The sequence below is a fragment of the Coloeus monedula genome (genome assembly GCF_965178545.1).
Source record: "Coloeus monedula genome assembly, chromosome: 37".
Taxonomy (NCBI): Eukaryota; Metazoa; Chordata; class Aves; order Passeriformes; family Corvidae; genus Coloeus; species Coloeus monedula.
The window spans coordinates 2,058,371-2,075,600 of record NC_138817.1 but is presented as its reverse complement, the minus strand read 5'-3'; the positions used below and the strand labels follow the sequence as shown (position 1 = coordinate 2,075,600).

The 17,230-nt window shown below is 60.1% G+C and overlaps 2 protein-coding genes and 1 long non-coding RNA gene across 9 annotated transcripts; 2 read left to right on the top strand and 1 right to left on the bottom strand.

Moving 5' to 3' along the window:
• Positions 1-449: 449 nt before the first annotated feature.
• On the top strand, positions 450-6,962 carry LOC309584190 (CD2 antigen cytoplasmic tail-binding protein 2-like; the record flags this gene model as incomplete). The annotated part of the gene is made up of 7 exons (XM_082300134.1): positions 450-471; positions 1,204-1,280; positions 4,514-4,625; positions 4,911-5,074; positions 5,705-6,146; positions 6,514-6,604; positions 6,905-6,962. Exons 2-7 carry the CDS (start codon positions 1,206-1,208, stop codon positions 6,960-6,962), a joined length of 942 nt encoding a protein of 313 aa, XP_082156260.1. The 5' UTR covers positions 450-471; positions 1,204-1,205.
• Position 6,963: 1 nt separating this feature from the next.
• LOC309584214 lies at positions 6,964-8,822 on the bottom strand. Its single transcript, XR_014227207.1, has 4 exons — positions 8,770-8,822; positions 8,623-8,679; positions 8,321-8,422; positions 6,964-7,313 (listed from the first exon to the last, which is right to left on the bottom strand). It is a non-coding gene; the product is annotated as an uncharacterized lncRNA (long non-coding RNA).
• Positions 8,823-8,915: 93 nt separating this feature from the next.
• Positions 8,916-16,283, top strand: THOC6 (THO complex subunit 6). 7 transcript variants are annotated; one of them, XM_082300152.1, is made up of 12 exons: positions 8,916-9,164; positions 9,698-9,762; positions 9,966-10,069; positions 10,277-10,314; positions 10,420-10,456; positions 10,985-11,056; positions 12,256-12,358; positions 12,439-12,488; positions 12,602-12,664; positions 13,051-13,161; positions 15,450-15,578; positions 16,121-16,283. In XM_082300152.1, exons 1-12 carry the CDS (start codon positions 9,025-9,027, stop codon positions 16,202-16,204), a joined length of 996 nt encoding a protein of 331 aa, XP_082156278.1. In that variant the 5' UTR covers positions 8,916-9,024; the 3' UTR covers positions 16,205-16,283. The 7 variants fall into 7 exon arrangements, 6 of the variants coding, with proteins under 6 accessions (XP_082156278.1, XP_082156277.1, XP_082156281.1 ...); XM_082300151.1 differs by having other exon boundaries at positions 10,420-10,468; XM_082300155.1 differs by lacking the exon at positions 10,985-11,056 and having other exon boundaries at positions 12,310-12,358.
• The last annotated feature ends 947 nt before the right edge of the window (positions 16,284-17,230 follow it).

The following is a 17,230-nucleotide window of genomic DNA, read 5'->3' as shown; positions in this document are numbered from 1 at the left end:
TCCCTCGCTCTTTCCCTCATTTTCCCTCGCTTCGAACCCATTTCTGCGCTTTAGCCTTCAGACATTTCACTCGGTTTTCAGCGCTGCTCAGGGTGGGTTTTTTCTTTGGATTTCATTTTCTGCTGAAGGAGAGCCGTGACGAATCTGCGGGGCCTCGCAGTGCGCACGCGCGGCAGCGTTGACCCCTCCCCCCCGCGGGCGTTTGGCCACGCCCACCCGGCTCTTACCGCGCCCACGCGCCTTGAACCTCTGGCGCGATTTTACTGAACGACCAAGCCACGTCCCCTCCCTTTTCTTGCAATTTTGGTTTTAAAAAGGCCAAAATCGGGACTCGGAGCCGGCTTCTTGGAAATTGGGGAGCGGCGCCTTTAAGAGGCGGGGGGGTGGGCGTGACGTCACTTCCCCCGGCGGTGTCGCTGTTCAGTGACGTCACTTCCGCCACTCCGAGCCGTGCCGCCACCGCCGGGTCCGGTAGCGCGTTCGCGGTTGTATTTGCATATGCAAATGAGGGATGGGTTAATGAGGGCCGGGGGGGGTTAATTGGAGCCGCTAATTGGGGTCCGGGGGGGCGGGGCCGTTCTGGGGCAAAAGGGGGCGGCCCCCGCGTTAATTTCGGTTAATTAAGGATGCTAATGAAGGCTGGGGGGGGGCTACTTCGGAGCGTTAATTGGGGTGGTTAATGAGGGGGGTCAATTAGAGCAAACAAGAGGTCGTTATGAAGGAATTGGGGACTTAATCAAGAATTAATTCGCGTTCTTGGTGGGCGGTAACACAAGGCAGTGATAACGGGATTAATTAAGATCTTAATAAGGACCGAGAAAACGATTAATTAGGGGATTAATTAGAGCAAATAGATGTCCATTAATGGGGTTCTAAGAGGTAGTTCGGGTCGTTAATGAAGTAGTAATTAGCACAAATAGATCTTAATGGGGAAATTAGTAATTACTTGGGCGGGCTAATTAAGGGCTAATCGGGGCTGCTGGAGGTTAAAAGTGTTAGTGGCCGTTAATTAGGTTAATTAAGGCGCTACTTAGTAGTTAAAGAGAACAAATAAGAGGCAACTAACGGGGAAGTGGGGGCTTAATTAGGAGCCATTGGGGGCTAATTGAGGTTAATGAGGGGCGCGTTGTTCATCAGCGTTTCCCGGGTTAATTATTGCTATTGTCGCTAATTAAGGCGCTAATTACGGTGTGTTAATTGCAGCCATGGCCAAGCGCAAGGTGACCTTCGAGGAGCCCCCGGGGGAGGGGGAGGGGCCGGCGGGGCCCCCTCGGAAACGGGTGAGGGGGGAGGGGCGGGGCCGAGTTTGGGGTCACCGGGGTCAGCGGGGCAGCGATTTGGGACATTTTGGGGTCATTTTGGGTCATTTTGGGGTCATTCTGGGTCATTTTGGGGTCATTTTGGGGTCATCTGGGGTCACCGGGGCAGTGATTTGGGACATTTTGGGGTCATTTTGGGGAGTTTGGGGTCACCGGGGTCACCGGGGCAGTGATTTGGGACATTTTGGGGTCATTTTGGGGAGTTTGGGGTCATCTGGGGTCACCGGGGCAGTGATTTGGGACATTTTGGGGTCATTTTGGGGAGTTTGGGGTCATCTGGGGCAGTGATTTGGGACATTTTGGGGTCATTTTGGGGAGTTTGGGGTCACCGGGGTCACCGGGGCAGTGATTTGGGACATTTTGGGGTCATTTTGGGGAGTTTGGGGTCACCGGGGTCAGCGGGGCAGTGATTTGGGACATTTTGGGGTCATTTTGGGGAGTTTGGGGTCATCTGGGGTCACCGGGGCAGTGATTTGGGACATTTTGGGGTCATTTTGGGGAGTTTGGGGTCACCGGGGTCACCGGGGCAGTGATTTGGGACATTTTGGGGTCATTTTGGGGAGTTTGGGGTCATCTGGGGTCACCGGGGCAGTGATTTGGGACATTTTGGGGTCATTTTGGGGAGTTTGGGGTCATCTGGGGTCACCGGGGCAGTGATTTGGGACATTTTGGGGTCATTTTGGGCAGTTTGGGGTCATCTGAGGTCTTTTGGGGCAGTGATTTGGGACATTTTGGGGTCATTTTGGGGAGTTTGGGGTCACCGGGGTCACCGGGGCAGTGATTTGGGACATTTTGGGGTCATTTTGGGGAGTTTGGGGTCATCTGGGGTCACCGGGGCAGTGATTTGGGACATTTTGGGGTCATTTTGGGGAGTTTGGGGTCATCTGGGGTCACCGGGGCAGTGATTTGGGACATTTTGGGGTCATTTTGGGGAGTTTGGGGTCATTTTGGGGTCACCGGGGCAGTGATTTGGGACATTTTGGGGTCATTTTGGGGAGTTTGGGGTCACCGGGGTCACCGGGGCAGTGATTTGGGACATTTTGGGGTCATTTGGGGGAGTTTGGGGTCATCTGGGGTCACCGGGGCAGTGATTTGGGACATTTTGGGGTCATTTTGGGGAGTTTGGGGTCATCTGGGGTCACCGGGGCAGTGATTTGGGACATTTTGGGGTCATTTGGGGGAGTTTGGGGTCATCTGGGGTCAGCGGGGCAGTGATTTGGGACATTTTGGGGTCATTTTGGGGAGTTTGGGGTCATCTGGGGTCATTTTGGGGAGTTTGGGGTCATCTGGGGTCACCGGGGCAGTGATTTGGGACATTTTGGGGTCATTTTGGGGAGTTTGGGGTCATCTGGGGTCACCGGGGCAGTTATTTGGGACATTTTGGGGTCATTTTGGGGAGTTTGGGGTCACCGGGGTCAGCGGGGCAGTGATTTGGGACATTTTGGGGTCATTTTGGGGAGTTTGGGGTCATCTGGGGTCACCGGGGCAGTGATTTGGGACATTTTGGGGTCATTTTGGGTCATTTTGGGGTCATTCTGGGTCATTTGGGGGTCATTTTGGGGTCATCTGGGGTCACCGGGGCAGTGATTTGGGACATTTTGGGGTCATTTTGGGGAGTTTGGGGTCACCGGGGTCACCGGGGCAGTGATTTGGGACATTTTGGGGTCATTTTGGGGAGTTTGGGGTCATCTGGGGCAGTGATTTGGGACATTTTGGGGTCATTTTGGGGAGTTTGGGGTCATCTGGGGTCACCGGGGCAGTGATTTGGGACATTTTGGGGTCATTTTGGGGAGTTTGGGGTCATCTGGGGTCACCGGGGCAGTGATTTGGGACATTTTGGGGTCATTTTGGGGAGTTTGGGGTCATCTGGGGTCAGCGGGGCAGTGATTTGGGACATTTTGGGGTCATTTTGGGGAGTTTGGGGTCATCTGGGGTCACCGGGGCAGTGATTTGGGACATTTGGGGTCATTTTGGGGAGTTTGGGGTCATCTGGGGTCACCGGGGCAGTGATTTGGGACATTTTGGGGTCATTTTGGAGAGTTTGGGGTCACCGGGGCAGTGATTTGGGACATTTTGGGGTCATTTTGGGGAGTTTGGGGTCATCTGGGGTCAGCGGGGCAGTGATTTGGGACATTTTGGGGTCATTTTGGGGAGTTTGGGGTCATCTGGGGTCACCGGGGCAGTGATTTGGGACATTTTGGGGTCATTTTGGGGAGTTTGGGGTCATCTGGGGTCACCGGGGCAGTGATTTGGGACATTTTGGGGTCATTTTGGGGAGTTTGGGGTCATCTGGGGTCATTTTGGGGAGTTTGGGGTCATCTGGGGTCACCGGGGCAGTGATTTGGGACATTTTGGGGTCATTTTGGGGAGTTTGGGGTCATCTGGGGTCACCGGGGCAGTGATTTGGGACATTTTGGGGTCATTTTGGGGAGTTTGGGGTCACCGGGGCAGTGATTTGGGACATTTTGGGGTCATTTTGGGGAGTTTGGGGTCATCTGGGGTCACCGGGGCAGTGATTTGGGACATTTTGGGGTCATTTTGGGGAGTTTGGGGTCATCTGGGGTCACCGGGGCAGTGATTTGGGACATTTTGGGGTCATTTTGGGGTCATTTTGGGTCATTTGGGGGTCATTTTGGGGTCATCTGGGGTCACCGGGGCAGTGATTTGGGACATTTTGGAGTCATTTGGGGTCATTTTGGGGTCATTTGGGGTCACCAGGGCAGTGATTTGGGACATTTTGGGGTCATTTTGGGTCATTTGGGGCCATCTGGGGGCGCGAGGGTTATTTAGAGGTTTGGGGATAATTTCAGGTGAACTTTGGGGTCTCTGGGTGATGTTTTTGAGGTATTTTGGGGGGGTTTTGGGGGGTTATTTTGGGTCACTATTCGGGGTTATTTCGGGAGTTATTTCAGGGGTTATTTTGGGGTTATTTTGCGGTTATTTCGGGGGTTATTTTGGGGTTATTTTGGGGTTATTTTGGGGTTATTTCGGGGGTTATTTTGGGGTTATTTTGGGGTTATTTCGGGGTCCATTGTGCGGTTATTTTGGGGGTTACTTCAGGGTTTATTTTGGGGGTTATTTTGGGGTTATTTTGGGTGGTTCGGGGCCCTGTTTTAGGGGACGCTCCTGGGGGGTTTTGGGGTGATGCCGAGGTCATTTTGGGGTGAATTTGGGGGGTTCTTGGGGGTCCCCAGGCCGTGGCCGTGGGGGGTCCCGGCAGCCGCTTCCCGGCGCAGCCGTCCCTGGACAGCGACGAGGAGGAAGAGGAGGAGGAGGAAGAGAGACCCGAGGGCCCCCCCGTGGAGGGTGAGGGGATTTGGGGACGTTTTGGGGAAATCCGGGGGGATTGGAGGGGATTTTGGGGAGGTTTTGGGTGATCTCCGGGGGGGGGTTGGGTGTCCGTGGGGGGTTTCTGGGTGATTCTGGGGGGATTTGGGGGGCGGTTTTGGGATCTCTTTGTGGGGTTTGGGGGCGGATTTGTGGCGGATTTGGTGATTTTTGGGGCAGATTTGGTGATTTTGAGGCGGTTTGGGGACATTTTGGGGTCTCGGTGTGGTTTCTGAGCCCTCCCTCCCTGCCCCTCCCCCCCAGGTCAGGAGCCGGGCCCCGCCCCGGGGGAGGGGGAGGGGCCGGTGCCCTTCACCCCCTTTAACCTGGAGGAGGAGCTGGGGGAGGGGCGCTTCGACTCCCAGGGGCACTTCCTGCCCCTCCCCCAGCGGGAGCCCCCCGACCCCTGGCTGGAGACCATCGAGGGGGTGAGGGGGAGGGGCTGGGGAGGGAACGGGGTGGGGGAGGGGCTCCAGAAATGGGTGGGGGAGGGGCTTAAAGGGGTGGGGGAGGGGCTTACCATGAGTGGGGGAGGGGCTTCAAAGGATTTGGGGAGGGGCTTAAAGGGCTGGGGGAGGGGCTTAAAGGGGTGGGGGAGGGGCTTAAAAAGAGTGGGGGAGGGGCTTAAAGGGGTGGGGGAGGGGCTTCAAAGGATTTGGGGAGGGGCTTAAAGGGGTGAGGGAGGGGCTTACAATGAGTGGGGGAGGGGCTTAAAGGGGTGGGGGAGGGGCTTAAAGGGGTGGGGTGGAGGAGGGGCTTAGAAATGAGTGGGGGAGGGGCTTAAAAAGAGTGGGGGAGGGGCTTACAATGAGTGGGGGAGGGGCTTAAAGGGGTGGGGAGGGGCTTCAAAGGATTTGGGGAGGGGCTTAAAGGGGTGGGGGTGGGGCTGTAAAGGGTTGGGGTGGGGGAGGGGCTTAGAAATGAGTGGGGGAGGGGCTTAAAAAGGAGCGGGGGAGGGGCTTAAAAAGGAGCGGGGCAGGGGCTTCGAGCGGGGTGGGGCTCAGGCGAGTGGGGGAGGGGCTCACCCCACCCCTCCCCCCCTTTTTCCCCCCCCCCAGATGCCCATCAAGCCCCGCCCCCCTCCCCCTCAGGACCCTCCCCCCTCGCCCCCCTCGCCGCCGCCCCTCCCCCACCTGCTGCGGGAGGTGCTGGAGCTGCTGCGGCCGGGGGAGACCGTGGGGGGGGCGCTGAGGCGCTGGGGGGGGGAGGGGCGGCCCCGCGGAGGGGGGAGGGGCAGGGGCAGGGCCCGCGCCCCTCCCCCTCCCGAGCTGGAGGCCCTGGTGGCCCTGGCGGACGCGTTGGTGGCCAGGGGCGTCCTGGGGGTGTTCGGGGAGAGCCGCGAGCGGCTCCAGCGACGCCTCCGCGAGCTGGGGGGGAGGGGCGGCCCCTCCCCCACCCCCGGGCAGGAGGAGGAGGAGGAGGAGGAGGAGGAGGGGGAGGGGCAGAGACCCCCGGCCTTGGACATGTTCGCCCCCACAGAGGAGGGGGAGGGGCAGGAGGGTGAGTGGGGGGGGAGGGGCGAGGGGGGAGGGGCAAATGGGGGGGCTGGGGAGGGGGATTTGAGAGGACCTGGGGGGGGGGGGGGGTTGGGGATCCAGGGGGGGCTTGAGGGGTCCTGGGGGGGAATTTGGGGTTCTGGGAAATGGGGGAGGGGTTGAGGAGTCCCAGAGGGGTTTGGGGGGGTTGAGGGGGGGGTTGGGGGTTCGGGGGGGAATTTTGGGGCTCCTGCGGGGGGGCTTTGGGGGGGTCCCAGGGAGTTCCGGGGTTCTCCTGTGGGAGTTTGGAGGGTCCTGGGGGGGGATTTTTTTTTTTTGGGGGGGGGGGGGGTTGCTGACCCCTCCTCCCTCTTTCCCCTCCCCCCCCCCAGAGCCGCTTCCCGAGGTTCTCTGGGAGTATCACTGGGGGGGGGAGGGGGACGGGGACGCCCCCCTGTTCGGCCCCTTCAGCAGCGCCCAGATGCAGGTGGGGGAGGGGCGCGTTCCCCCCGGGGTGGGGGGGAGGGGGACCCCGAAACCGCGACGGGGGGGGGAGGGGAGGGGAGGGGGGAAAAGGAGGGGGAGGGAGCTGAAATGGGTGGGGGGAGGGGCTGGGGGTGGGGGGAGCTCGAATTGGGGAGACCCCGAAATTGGGGGGGGGGGGGGGGGGGGGGATTGAAGAGCAAGGGGAGGCCCAAAATTGGGGGGGGCTTTGGGGGGGAGATTTGGGGGAGCCGGGGGACCCCCCCCTGACCCTTCCCTGCCCTCCCCTCCCCCCCCCAGGAATGGGCGGCCCAGGGCTATTTCGCGGGGGGGGGAGGGGCGCGCTGCCGCCGCGTGAACCCCCCCGGGCCCTTCTACGACTGCGGCCGCGTCGACTTCCAGCTCTACACCTGAGCCCCCCCCCCAAAAAACCCCGGGATGCCCCCAAAAACCTCCCCCAAACCCCCCCGAATCCCGTGGGGGGAGGGGCCGCGCGGGCCCTGCCCCGTTTTGGGGGCAATAAAAGGGATTTGACCCCAAAGTTCGGTGGTTTTTTGGTGCTCTTTGCCTTTCCCCCAGCCCAGCCCCTCAGGAACGGCCTCGGGGTGGGGGAGGGGTCGCTGTGTTTATTTGGGGGGAGGGGCGGCCCCCCCCCCTCTCTCCGGCAGCAGTGGGGGAGGGGCGGGCGCGGCCTCAGGGCGGGGGGAGCCTGGGGGGAGGGGAAAGGGGGGGTGGGGGTGGGGCCGGGCCCCAAAAATGCCCCCAGACCTCCCCAAAGTGACCCCACCCTCCTTGGCCCCGCCCCCTCTGCCCCGCCCCCGCCTTAGCCCCGCCCCCACTCTCCTTTTCCCCTTTTCTCACGGATTTTCCCACCTTTTCCCCTCTGGTTTTGGGATTTCCCCGTTTCCCCCCCCATTTCCCGGTCCCGGAGCCCGTTCCCGCTGCAGCCCCTCCCCCACGCCCATTTCCCTGTGGCGTTTTTTTAGCATTTTCCCCCATTTTCCCCATTCCCCCCATTTTTCCCCATTTTCCCCCGTTTCCCCCCATTTTTCCCCATTTCCCCCCATTTCCCCGTTTTCCCCCGTTTTTCCCATTTCCCCCCATTTCCCCGTTTTTCCCATTTTTCCCCATTTCCCCGTTTTCCCCCGTTTTCCCCATTTTTCCCCATTTTCCCCCGTTTCCCCCCATTTTTCCCCATTTCCCCCCATTTCCCCGTTTTCCCCCGTTTCTCCCATTTCCCCCCATTTCCCCGTTTTCCCCCGTTTTTCCCATTTCCCCCCATTTCCCCGTTTTTCCCATTTTTCCCCATTTCCCCGTTTTTCCCCGTTTTCCCCATTTTTCCCCATTTTCCCCCCGTTTCCCCCCATTTTTCCCCATTTCCCCCCATTTCCCCGTTTTCCCCCGTTTTTCCCATTTCCCCCCATTTCCCCGTTTTCCCCCGTTTTTCCCATTTCCCCCCATTTCCCCGTTTTTCCCATTTTTCCCCATTTCCCCGTTTTCCCCCGTTTTCCCCATTTTTCCCCATTTTCCCCCGTTTCCCCCCATTTTTCCCCATTTCCCCCCATTTCCCCGTTTTCCCCATTTCCCCCCATTTCCCCGTTTTCCCCCGTTTTTCCCATTTCCCCCCATTTCCCCGTTTTTCCCATTTTTCCCCATTTCCCCGTTTTCCCCCGTTTTCCCCATTTTTCCCCATTTTCCCCCCGTTTCCCCCATTACCGGAGCCCGTTCCCGCTGTAGCCGTGGTCGTGCTGGGCCGGCAGCGCCCGGAGCCGCGCGGCCGCAGCCGCCTCGGACAGGCCCTGCTTGGGCAGGCGCGGCCTGGGGACCAGCACAGACCAGTATGGACCAGTACGGACCAGTACGGACCAATACGGACCAGTACGGACCAGTACGGACCAGTACGGACCAGTATAAACCACTGCAAACTGCTAGAAACCAGCATAAACCGCTACGGGCTACTCCCAGTCCCTCCCAATCCCCTCCCAGGCCCCTCCCAGTCCCCCCAGTTCCCCGCTCACCCCTCGCACTGGGGGGGTCTCCGTTTCTCGCCAGGCGCGGGAGGCCGGGGGGGAGCCCTGGGGGAGTCACGGAGGGGGTCAGGAGGGATCCGGACCCTCCCCCGGACTCCCCAAATTCCCCAAAATCTCCAAAATTGCCCCCCTCACCCCCCTCCGCCGCCTCGCGCCGGCTCCATCCGGGCACTTCCGGCAGGGGCAGGACCACAACTCCCGGCGTGCTCCTCGCGGCAGGAAGCGGAAGTTCGGCGTCCTCAACACCGCGCCCCGTCGCCTTCTCGTTCCGTCATCACCGCGCGACTCCGCCTCCCATTTACCGGCACCGGGCACCGGGAGCGGGAGCGCCCTCGGTGTGTGACGTCACCGAGAGAGGCCGTGACGCCACCGAGTGAAGGTTGTGACGTCATGTCGTCGCCGGGCCCGGTGCCGGGCGGGGTGCGGCGGGCGCGGCAGCTCCTGCACGTGTCGGTGCTGGCGCAGAGCGCGGCCCCGTGCGGGCGCTTCCTGGCGGCCGCCAACGACTTCGGCGAGATCGCGATCTTCGGGTACTGTCGCGACAGGGGCGGCGGGAAAAATACCGGGATAACGGCGGGGATAAGGCCGGGATAGGAGCGGGGAAATACCGGGATAAGCCCCTGGGATCAACCGGGAAAAACCCCGGGAAAAACCGGGCTGAAGTGCGGGGATAACAGCGGGAATTGGCGCGGAAAAGCAGCGGGATAAAGTCGGGAATAACCGGGATGGACGGCGGGATAAGAACCGGGATAAACCGGGATAAAGAGCGGGATAAAGCGGGATAAACCGGGATAAAGAGCGGGAAAAGCGGGATAAAGAGCGGGATAAAGCGGGATAAAGAGCAGGATAAACCGGGATAAAGAGCGGGAAAAGCCGGCATAAACCAGGATAAACCGGGATAAAGCGGGATAAACCGGGATAAAGAGCGGGAAAAGCCGGCATAAACCAGGATAAACCGGGATAAAGAGCGGGAAAAGCGGGATAAACCGGGATAAAGAGCGGGATAAAGAGCGGGATAAACCGGGATAAACCGGGATAAAGCCCCGTCCCCTCCCCCCCCCAGGCTCTCGGCCGCGCTCAGCGCTGAGGCCAAGGAGGAAAACCGCAGACCCGTGAATGTGTTCAGGGGTGAGACTGGGACAAACTGGGAGGGACTGGGAGGGAGCCGGGGTAATACCGGGAGCTGCCCGGGTCGTACTGGGACGGATTGAACCAGACTGGGAAGCTCCCAGTCCGTACTGGGACCCCCCCACTGTGTCCCGGGAGCCCCCCCGGTGCCTGCCCTGCTCTGTACTGCTCCATACTGGTCTGAACTGGTCTGTACTGGGCAGCGCACTCGGGCCCCGTGTACTCCCTGGCCTCGACCGAGCGGCTCCTCCTGAGCGGCAGCGACGGCGAAATTCGGGGCTGGAGCTGGGCCGAGCTGGGCCGCAAGGTGGGACCCCAGAAACCCCCAAATCCACCCCAAAATGTCCCAAAATCACCCCAAAATGTCCCAAAATCACCCCCAACCCCCCCCCCAAAATTCCCAAAATACTCCAAAATATCTCAGAATCCCCCCAAAATATTTCTTCAAACCCCCGTGGGGTTTTGGGGTTTCTTTTTTGGGGTCCCCCTGACACCCCCTCCCCTCCTCCCCCAGGGCTGTCGGGAGCTCTGGACCCGCCGTCCCCCCTGCAGGTAAATCCCAAATTTTGGGGGAATTTTGGGGTCCCCCCGAGGTCGGGGACCCCCCGGGGGGGATCCCAAATTCCCCCAAAATTCACTCCCCCCCCCCCCCCCCAGGAGCAGCCTGGAGGTGCCGGAGATCAACGCGCTGGAGGTGAACCAGAGGGTGAGGGGGGGGCTCCTTGGGACCCCCCAAAATCCCCCAAATAGACCCCAAAACCTCCCAAAAAAAATTCTCAAAAAACCCCTGAAAATCCTCCCCAACCCTCCCCAAGAAAAAACCCCCCAAAATTCTCCCCAAAACGTTCCTCCAAACACCACAAAACCACCCCAAAAACCTCTTCCAAAATCCTCCAAAATAAAGCCTCAAAACCTTCCCCAGAAAAACCTCCCCAAAATCACCCCAAAAATCCTCCTCAAAATCCCCCTCAAAACCTCCCCAAAGAACCCCAAAAACCCCAAAACCTCCCCAAACCTCCCTGGGAACCCCAAAGTTCCCCCTGAGCTCCCCCAAATCCCCCAAACCTCCCCAAAGATGCCCCAAATCCCCCCCCCAAATCCCTCTGGGATCCCCCAAATTTCCCCCCGGACCCCCCAAAAAATCCCTGGGGGGGCTGAGGGGGGGAAAGTTTGGACCCCCCGGATTTTGGGGACCCCCCCCAGACCCCAAATCCCCCCCCAGGATCACTGGGTGGCCCTGGCGGGGGGGGACGGGGCCGTGCGGGTGCTGGACCTGGAGAGCGGCACCTTCACCGTGAGTGCGGATTTGGGGCGAATTCGGGGCATTTCGGGCTTTTGGGGAGACCTGGGAGGGTTTTCGGGGGGGTCCTGGGTGGAAATTTGGGGGGCGATTTGGATGATTTCGGGGTTCTGGGGGATTTTGGGAGGTCCTGGGGAGGTTTGGAGGTCCCAGAAAGGTCCTGAAGGGGAAATTTGGGGAGGTTTGGGGGGATTTCGGGTCAGGAGGAATCTGGGGGTTTTGGGGGAGGGTTGGGGATGACTTTGGGGGGTCCTGGAGGTGATTTTGGGGTGGGACTTGGGGGTGATTTTGGGGGGATTTTGGGGTTTCCTGGCCAGCACGAGCTGTGGGGGCACCAGGACCCCGTGGGATTGGGGGGATTTGGGGATTTTTGGGGGAGTTTTGGGGCTCTGGGGAGTTTCAGGGGCTTTGGGGGTGGTTTGGGGGGATTTTGGGGGCATTTTGGGGTTTCCTGGCCAGCACGAGCTGTGGGGGCACCAGGACCCCGTGGGATTGGGGGGATTTGGGGATTTTTGGGGGAGTTTTGGGGCTCTGGGGAGTTTCAGGGGCTTTGGGGGTGATTTTGGGGTGATTTTGGGGGGATTTTGGGGGGATTTTGGGGTTTCCTGGCCAGCACGAGCTGTGGGGGCACCAGGACCCCGTGGGATTGGGAGGATTTGGGGATTTTTGGGGGAGTTTTGGGGCTCTGGGGAGTTTCAGGGGCTTTGGGGGTGGTTTGGGGTGATTTTGGGGGGATTTTGGGGTTTCCTGGCCAGCACGAGCTGTGGGGGCACCAGGACCCCGTGGGATTGGGGGGATTTGGGGATTTTTGGGGGAGTTTTGGGGCTCTGGGGAGTTTCAGGGGCTTTGGGGGTGATTTTGGGGTGATTTTGGGGGGATTTTGGGGTTTCCTGGCCAGCACGAGCTGTGGGGGCACCAGGACCCCATGGGATTGGGAGGATTTGGGGATTTTTGGGGGAGTTTTGGGGCTCTGGGGAGTTTCAGGGGCTTTGGGGGTGGTTTGGGGTGATTTTGGGGTGATTTTGGGGGGATTTTGGGGTTTCCTGGCCAGCACGAGCTGTGGGGGCACCAGGACCCCGTGGGATTGGGGGGATTTGGGGATTTTTGGGGGAGTTTTGGGGCTCTGGGGAGTTTCAGGGGCTTTGGGGGTGGTTTGGGGTGATTTTGGGGTGATTTTGGGGTCTCCTGGCCAGCACGAGCTGCGGGGGCACCAGGACCTCGTTCACGTCGTGGCCCTTCGGGAGCAGCTCCCGCAGGTGCTGTCGGGGGGCGAGGACGGCACCGTGCGGCTCTGGGGTGAGGATGCCCCAAAATCCCCCTGAACCGCCCCAAAAATCCCCCAAAATGTCCCAAAACCGCCCCAAATCCCCCCTCAGATCTCCGGACGGGCTCCCAGGTGCAGCTGATCGAGGTGCACAAATACCAGGTGGGAACTGGGGGAACTGGGAGGGACTGGGAGGGGGTTGGGGGAGACTGGGAGGGGTTTATGCTGGTGCAGACTGGTCCAAACTGGTTCATACCGGTCCATACTGGTTGCAGGAGTGCAGCCGACCCCAGCTGGGCAAGTGGATCCGGTGTTTGGCCACTGAGAGCGACTGGATGGTACTGGGGGGGGGGGAGGGGGGAGTGGTGGGGGAGGGGCCAAAGGGGTGGGAGGGGTCAAAGGGGAGGGGCCAGGGGTCATGACCCCGCCGTGACCTTTGACCCCGGGGGGCAGGGTGGGGGTGGGACTGCCGTGACCCCCCTTTGACCTTTGACCCCGGGGGGGCAGGGCGGGGGCTGGGACTGCCGTGACCCCCCTTTGACCTTTGACCCCGGGGGGGCAGGGTGGGGGTGGGACTGCCGTGACCCCCCTTTGACCTTTGACCCCGGGGGGGCAGGGCGGGGGTGGGACTGCCGTGACCCCCCCTTTGACCTTTGACCCCGGGGGGGCAGGGTGGGGGCTGGGACTGCCGTGACCCCCCGTGACCTTTGACCTTTGACCCCAGGTGTGCGGGGGCGGCCCCGCCCTCACCCTGTGGCACCTGCGCTCGGTGACCCCGACCACGGTGTTCGCCCTGCCCCCACCCCAGCACCACGCCCTGTTCCACCAGGACCTGGTGAGTGCCAGCAGGGACCAGTGGGAGCCAGTATAGACCAGTATGGACCAGTATGGGCCAGTACGAACCCATACAGACCGGTATGAACCGGTGCGAGCCGGTATGGACCGGTATAGACCAGTGTAGACCAGTACAAACCAATACAGACGAGTATGAACCGGTGTGAACTGGCATGAGCCAGTATTGACCAGTATAGACCAGTACGAACCAATACAGAGCAGTATGAACTGGTGTAAACCAGTATAGGTCAGTACGAACCAATGCAGACCAGTATGGAGTGGTGTAAGCCAGTGTAAACCAGTATAGACCAGTACGAACCAATGCAGAGCAGTATGGACTGGTGTAAGCCAGTGTAAACCAGTATAGACCAGTACGAACCAATACAGAGCAGTATGGAGTGTTGTAAGCCAGTGTAAACCAGTATAGACCAGTACGAACCAATGCAGAGCAGTATGGAGTGGTGTAAGCCAGTGTAAACCAGTATAGACCAGTACGAACCAATACAGACCAGTATGGAGTGGTGTAAGCCAGTGTAAACCAGTATAGACCAGTACGAACCAATGCAGAGCAGTATGGAGTGGTGTAAGCCAGTGTAAACCAGTATAGACCAGTACGAACCAATACAGAGCAGTATGGAGTGGTGTAAGCCAGTGTAAACCAGTATAGACCAGTACGAACCAATACAGAGCAGTATGGAGTGGTGTAAGCCAGTGTAAACCAGTATAGACCAGTACGAACCAATACAGACCAGTATGGAGTGGTGTAAGCCAGTGTAAACCAGTATAGACCAGTACAAACCAATGCAGACCAGTATGGACTGGTGTAAACCAGTATAGACCAGTACGAACCAATGCAGACCAGTATGGAGTGGTGTAAGCCAGTGTAAACCAGTATAGACCAGTACGAGCCAATGCAGACCAGTATGGAGTGGTGTAAGCCAGTGTAAACCAGTATAGACCAGTACGAACCAATGCAGAGCAGTATGGACTGGTGTAAGCCAGTGTAAACCAGTATAGACCAGTACGAACCAATACAGAGCAGTATGGAGTGTTGTAAGCCAGTGTAAACCAGTATAGACCAGTACGAACCAATGCAGAGCAGTATGGAGTGGTGTAAGCCAGTGTAAACCAGTATAGGTCAGTACGAACCAATACAGAGCAGTATGGAGTGGTGTAAGCCAGTGTAAACCAGTATAGACCAGTACGAACCAATACAGAGCAGTATGGAGTGGTGTAAGCCAGTGTAAACCAGTATAGACCAGTACGAACCAATACAGAGCAGTATGGAGTGGTGTAAGCCAGTGTAAACCAGTATAGACCAGTACAAACCAATACAGACCAGTATGGAGTGGTGTAAGCCAGTGTAAACCAGTATAGACCAGTACAAACCAATGCAGACCAGTATGGACTGGTGTAAACCAGTATAGACCAGTACGAACCAATGCAGACCAGTATGGAGTGGTGTAAGCCAGTGTAAACCAGTATAGGTCAGTACGAACCAATACAGACCAGTATGGAGTGGGGTAAGCTAGTGTAAACCAGTATAGACCAGTACGAACCAATGCAGAGCAGTATGGAGTGGTGTAAGCCAGTGTAAACCAGTATAGACCAGTACGAACCAATACAGACCAGTATGGAGTGGTGTAAGCCAGTGTAAACCAGTATAGACCAGTATGAACCAATGCAGAGCAGTATGGAGTGGTGTAAGCCAGTGTAAACCAGTGTAGACCAGTACGAACCAATACAGACCAGTATGGACTGGTGTAAGCCAGTGTAAACCAGTATAGACCAGTACGAACCAATGCAGAGCAGTATGGAGTGGTGTAAGCCAGTGTAAACCAGTATAGACCAGTACGAACCAATGCAGAGCAGTATGGAGTGGTGTAAGCCAGTGTAAACCAGTATAGACCAGTACGAACCAACGCAGACCAGTATGGACTGGTCTAAACCAGTATAGGCCAGTACAGGCCGTGACCGTGGTGTTCCCCCTCCCCAAGCCCAACACTTCTTCCACCAGGACCTGCTGAGTCCCAGTACGGACCAGTATGGACCAGTTTAACCCAATCCGCGCGTTCTCGTGTCCGGTTCCCAGTTCAGGACTGGGGTGCTTCCAGTTCCCCCCAGTCCCTCCCAGTATCTCCCCAATCCTGTCTCAGTCCCTCCCAGTCTGTCCCAGTGCTCCCAGTCCCCCTTAAACCCCTCCAAAATCCCCTGAACTTCCCCCAATGCCCCCAAATCTGCCCGCAGTCCCCCTCCCAGTCCCTCCCAGTTCACCCAGTTCCCCCGCAGGTTCTCTCGGGGGGCGTGGGCCCCGCCCTGCACCTGCTGCAGCTCAGCGGGGACGTGCGGGGGAGGGTCCCGGTGTCGCCCCCGGCCCTGCGCAGCCTCTGCCTCCACCCCCGCTCACCTGAGCACCAGGTGAGGGCGGGGCCGGGGGGCGGGGCCTGGCAAAGGGGGGCGGGGTTAATGTAGGGGGCGTGGTTAATGCGGGGGGAGGGGCTTTGCACATCCCGCCCCACCCCCACCCTCTCCTGGGTGTGGTCGGGAGGGCGGGGCCGGGTCTGGGTGTGGCTCAAAGGGGAGGGGCTTGGAAGAAGTGGGCGTGGCTTAAACATCTGTGGGCGGGGTTTGAATGGGCGGGGGTTGAATGGGCGGGGTTTAAATGGGTGGGGGTTAAATGGGCGGGGTTTAAATGGGTGGGGGTTAAATGGGCGGGGTTTAAATGGTGGGGGTTAAATGGGCGTGGCCAGGGCTGGGGCGTGGCCTTTGGGGGCGTGGCTTTTCAAACCAAGTGGGTGTGGTTTAAAGAGGAAGGGGCGGGGCTTAGCGAGGCATGGCCCCGATGGGTGTGGCCAGGGCGGGGCTTACAACGAGTGGGTGTGGCTTGGGCGGGGTGGGCGGGGTTTAAAGGGGCGTGGGCGCGGTGGGCGTGGCCTGAGCCGGCCCCTCCCATCCCCCAGGTGCTGACGGTGGCCGGGAACAGCCCCAAAATCGACGTTTTCACCAACCTGGGCTACCGGGCCTTCTCGCTGAGCTTCACCTGAGCCCTCCAGTGCTCCCAGGGACCCCCCCAGGGACCCCCCCAGCGCTCCCAGTTTGATACAAAATCCACTTTTTTTTCTACCAAAACATTCAACTTTTTCTTGCGGTTTTTGGAGCGGGGGGGGGAGGGGTCGCGGGGGGTGGGGGAGGGGCTCATCCCAGAGGTCCCTCCATGTTCTCGTAGGAGGCGGCGTCTGCGGGGGGAGGGGCGGGGTGGGGGAGGGGCCTCAGCGGGGGTGCCCCTCCCCCACCACAATGCACTGCTTCCCCTCCTTAGGAAGCCCCTCCCCCACCTCAATCCGCCCCTCCCCCACCTCAATTTACCCTTCCCCACCTCAATTTACCCCTCCCCACCTCAATCCGCCCCTCCCCCACCTCAATTTACCCCTCCCCCACCTCAATCCGCCCCTCCCCCACCTCTAACAGCCCCTCCCCCACCTCTAACAGCCCCCAATGTAGCCCCTCCCCCCTCAAGCGACCCCCCCTCCCCCACCCCAGCTTCCCCTCCCCCAAACTGCCCCTCCCCCCTCCCCTGCCCCCCCCCCCCTCCTCACCCTCCTCGCCGCCCCTCCCCCTCCAGGGGGGCTCCCGGTGCCCCTCCCCCGCTGCCATCACCTCGTAGGGCCACCCTGGGGGGGGAGGGGCGTCAGCGATGGGTGGGGGAGGGGAATGGGGGAGGGGCAAAGCTGCCCCCCCCCTCCCCGCCCCTCCCCACCCTTTACCTGCCCCTCCCCCCAGCGCTGCCGGGGCATTCTCGTAGCTCCCTGTGGGGGGGGAGGGGCACAGAGAGGGGGGAGGGGTCAGTGGGGGGGGTCCCGGTGCAGTGGGGGGGGGGGTCCCCGCGCCCCTCCCCCCCCGCCGCCCCTCCCCCACTCACCACTCTCGGGGTCCTCGTAGCCTTCGTCGCCCTCCCCCTCCTCCTCCTCCTCCTGCGGCCGCTGGGGGGGGGGGCGCGGCGGGGGAGGGGCCTGTGGGGGAGGGGCGGCATTGGGGGTTCAGTGGGGGAGGGGCTGCGGGGGGTGGGGCAG

What these genes read in the sequence shown, in the direction of transcription:
- THOC6 (XM_082300150.1), top strand. Translation starts at nt 9,025, where the DNA reads ATGTCGTCGCCGGGCCCGGTGCCGGGCGGGGTGCGGCGGGCGCGGCAG. An exon ending in TCGAGGTGCACAAATACCAG is followed by an intron (nt 12,489 to 12,601) that starts GTGGGAACTGGG and finishes TACTGGTTGCAG; the next exon opens with GAGTGCAGCCGACCCCAGCT. An exon ending in CCCTGTTCCACCAGGACCTG is followed by an intron (nt 13,162 to 15,449) that starts GTGAGTGCCAGC and finishes GTTCCCCCGCAG; the next exon opens with GTTCTCTCGGGGGGCGTGGG.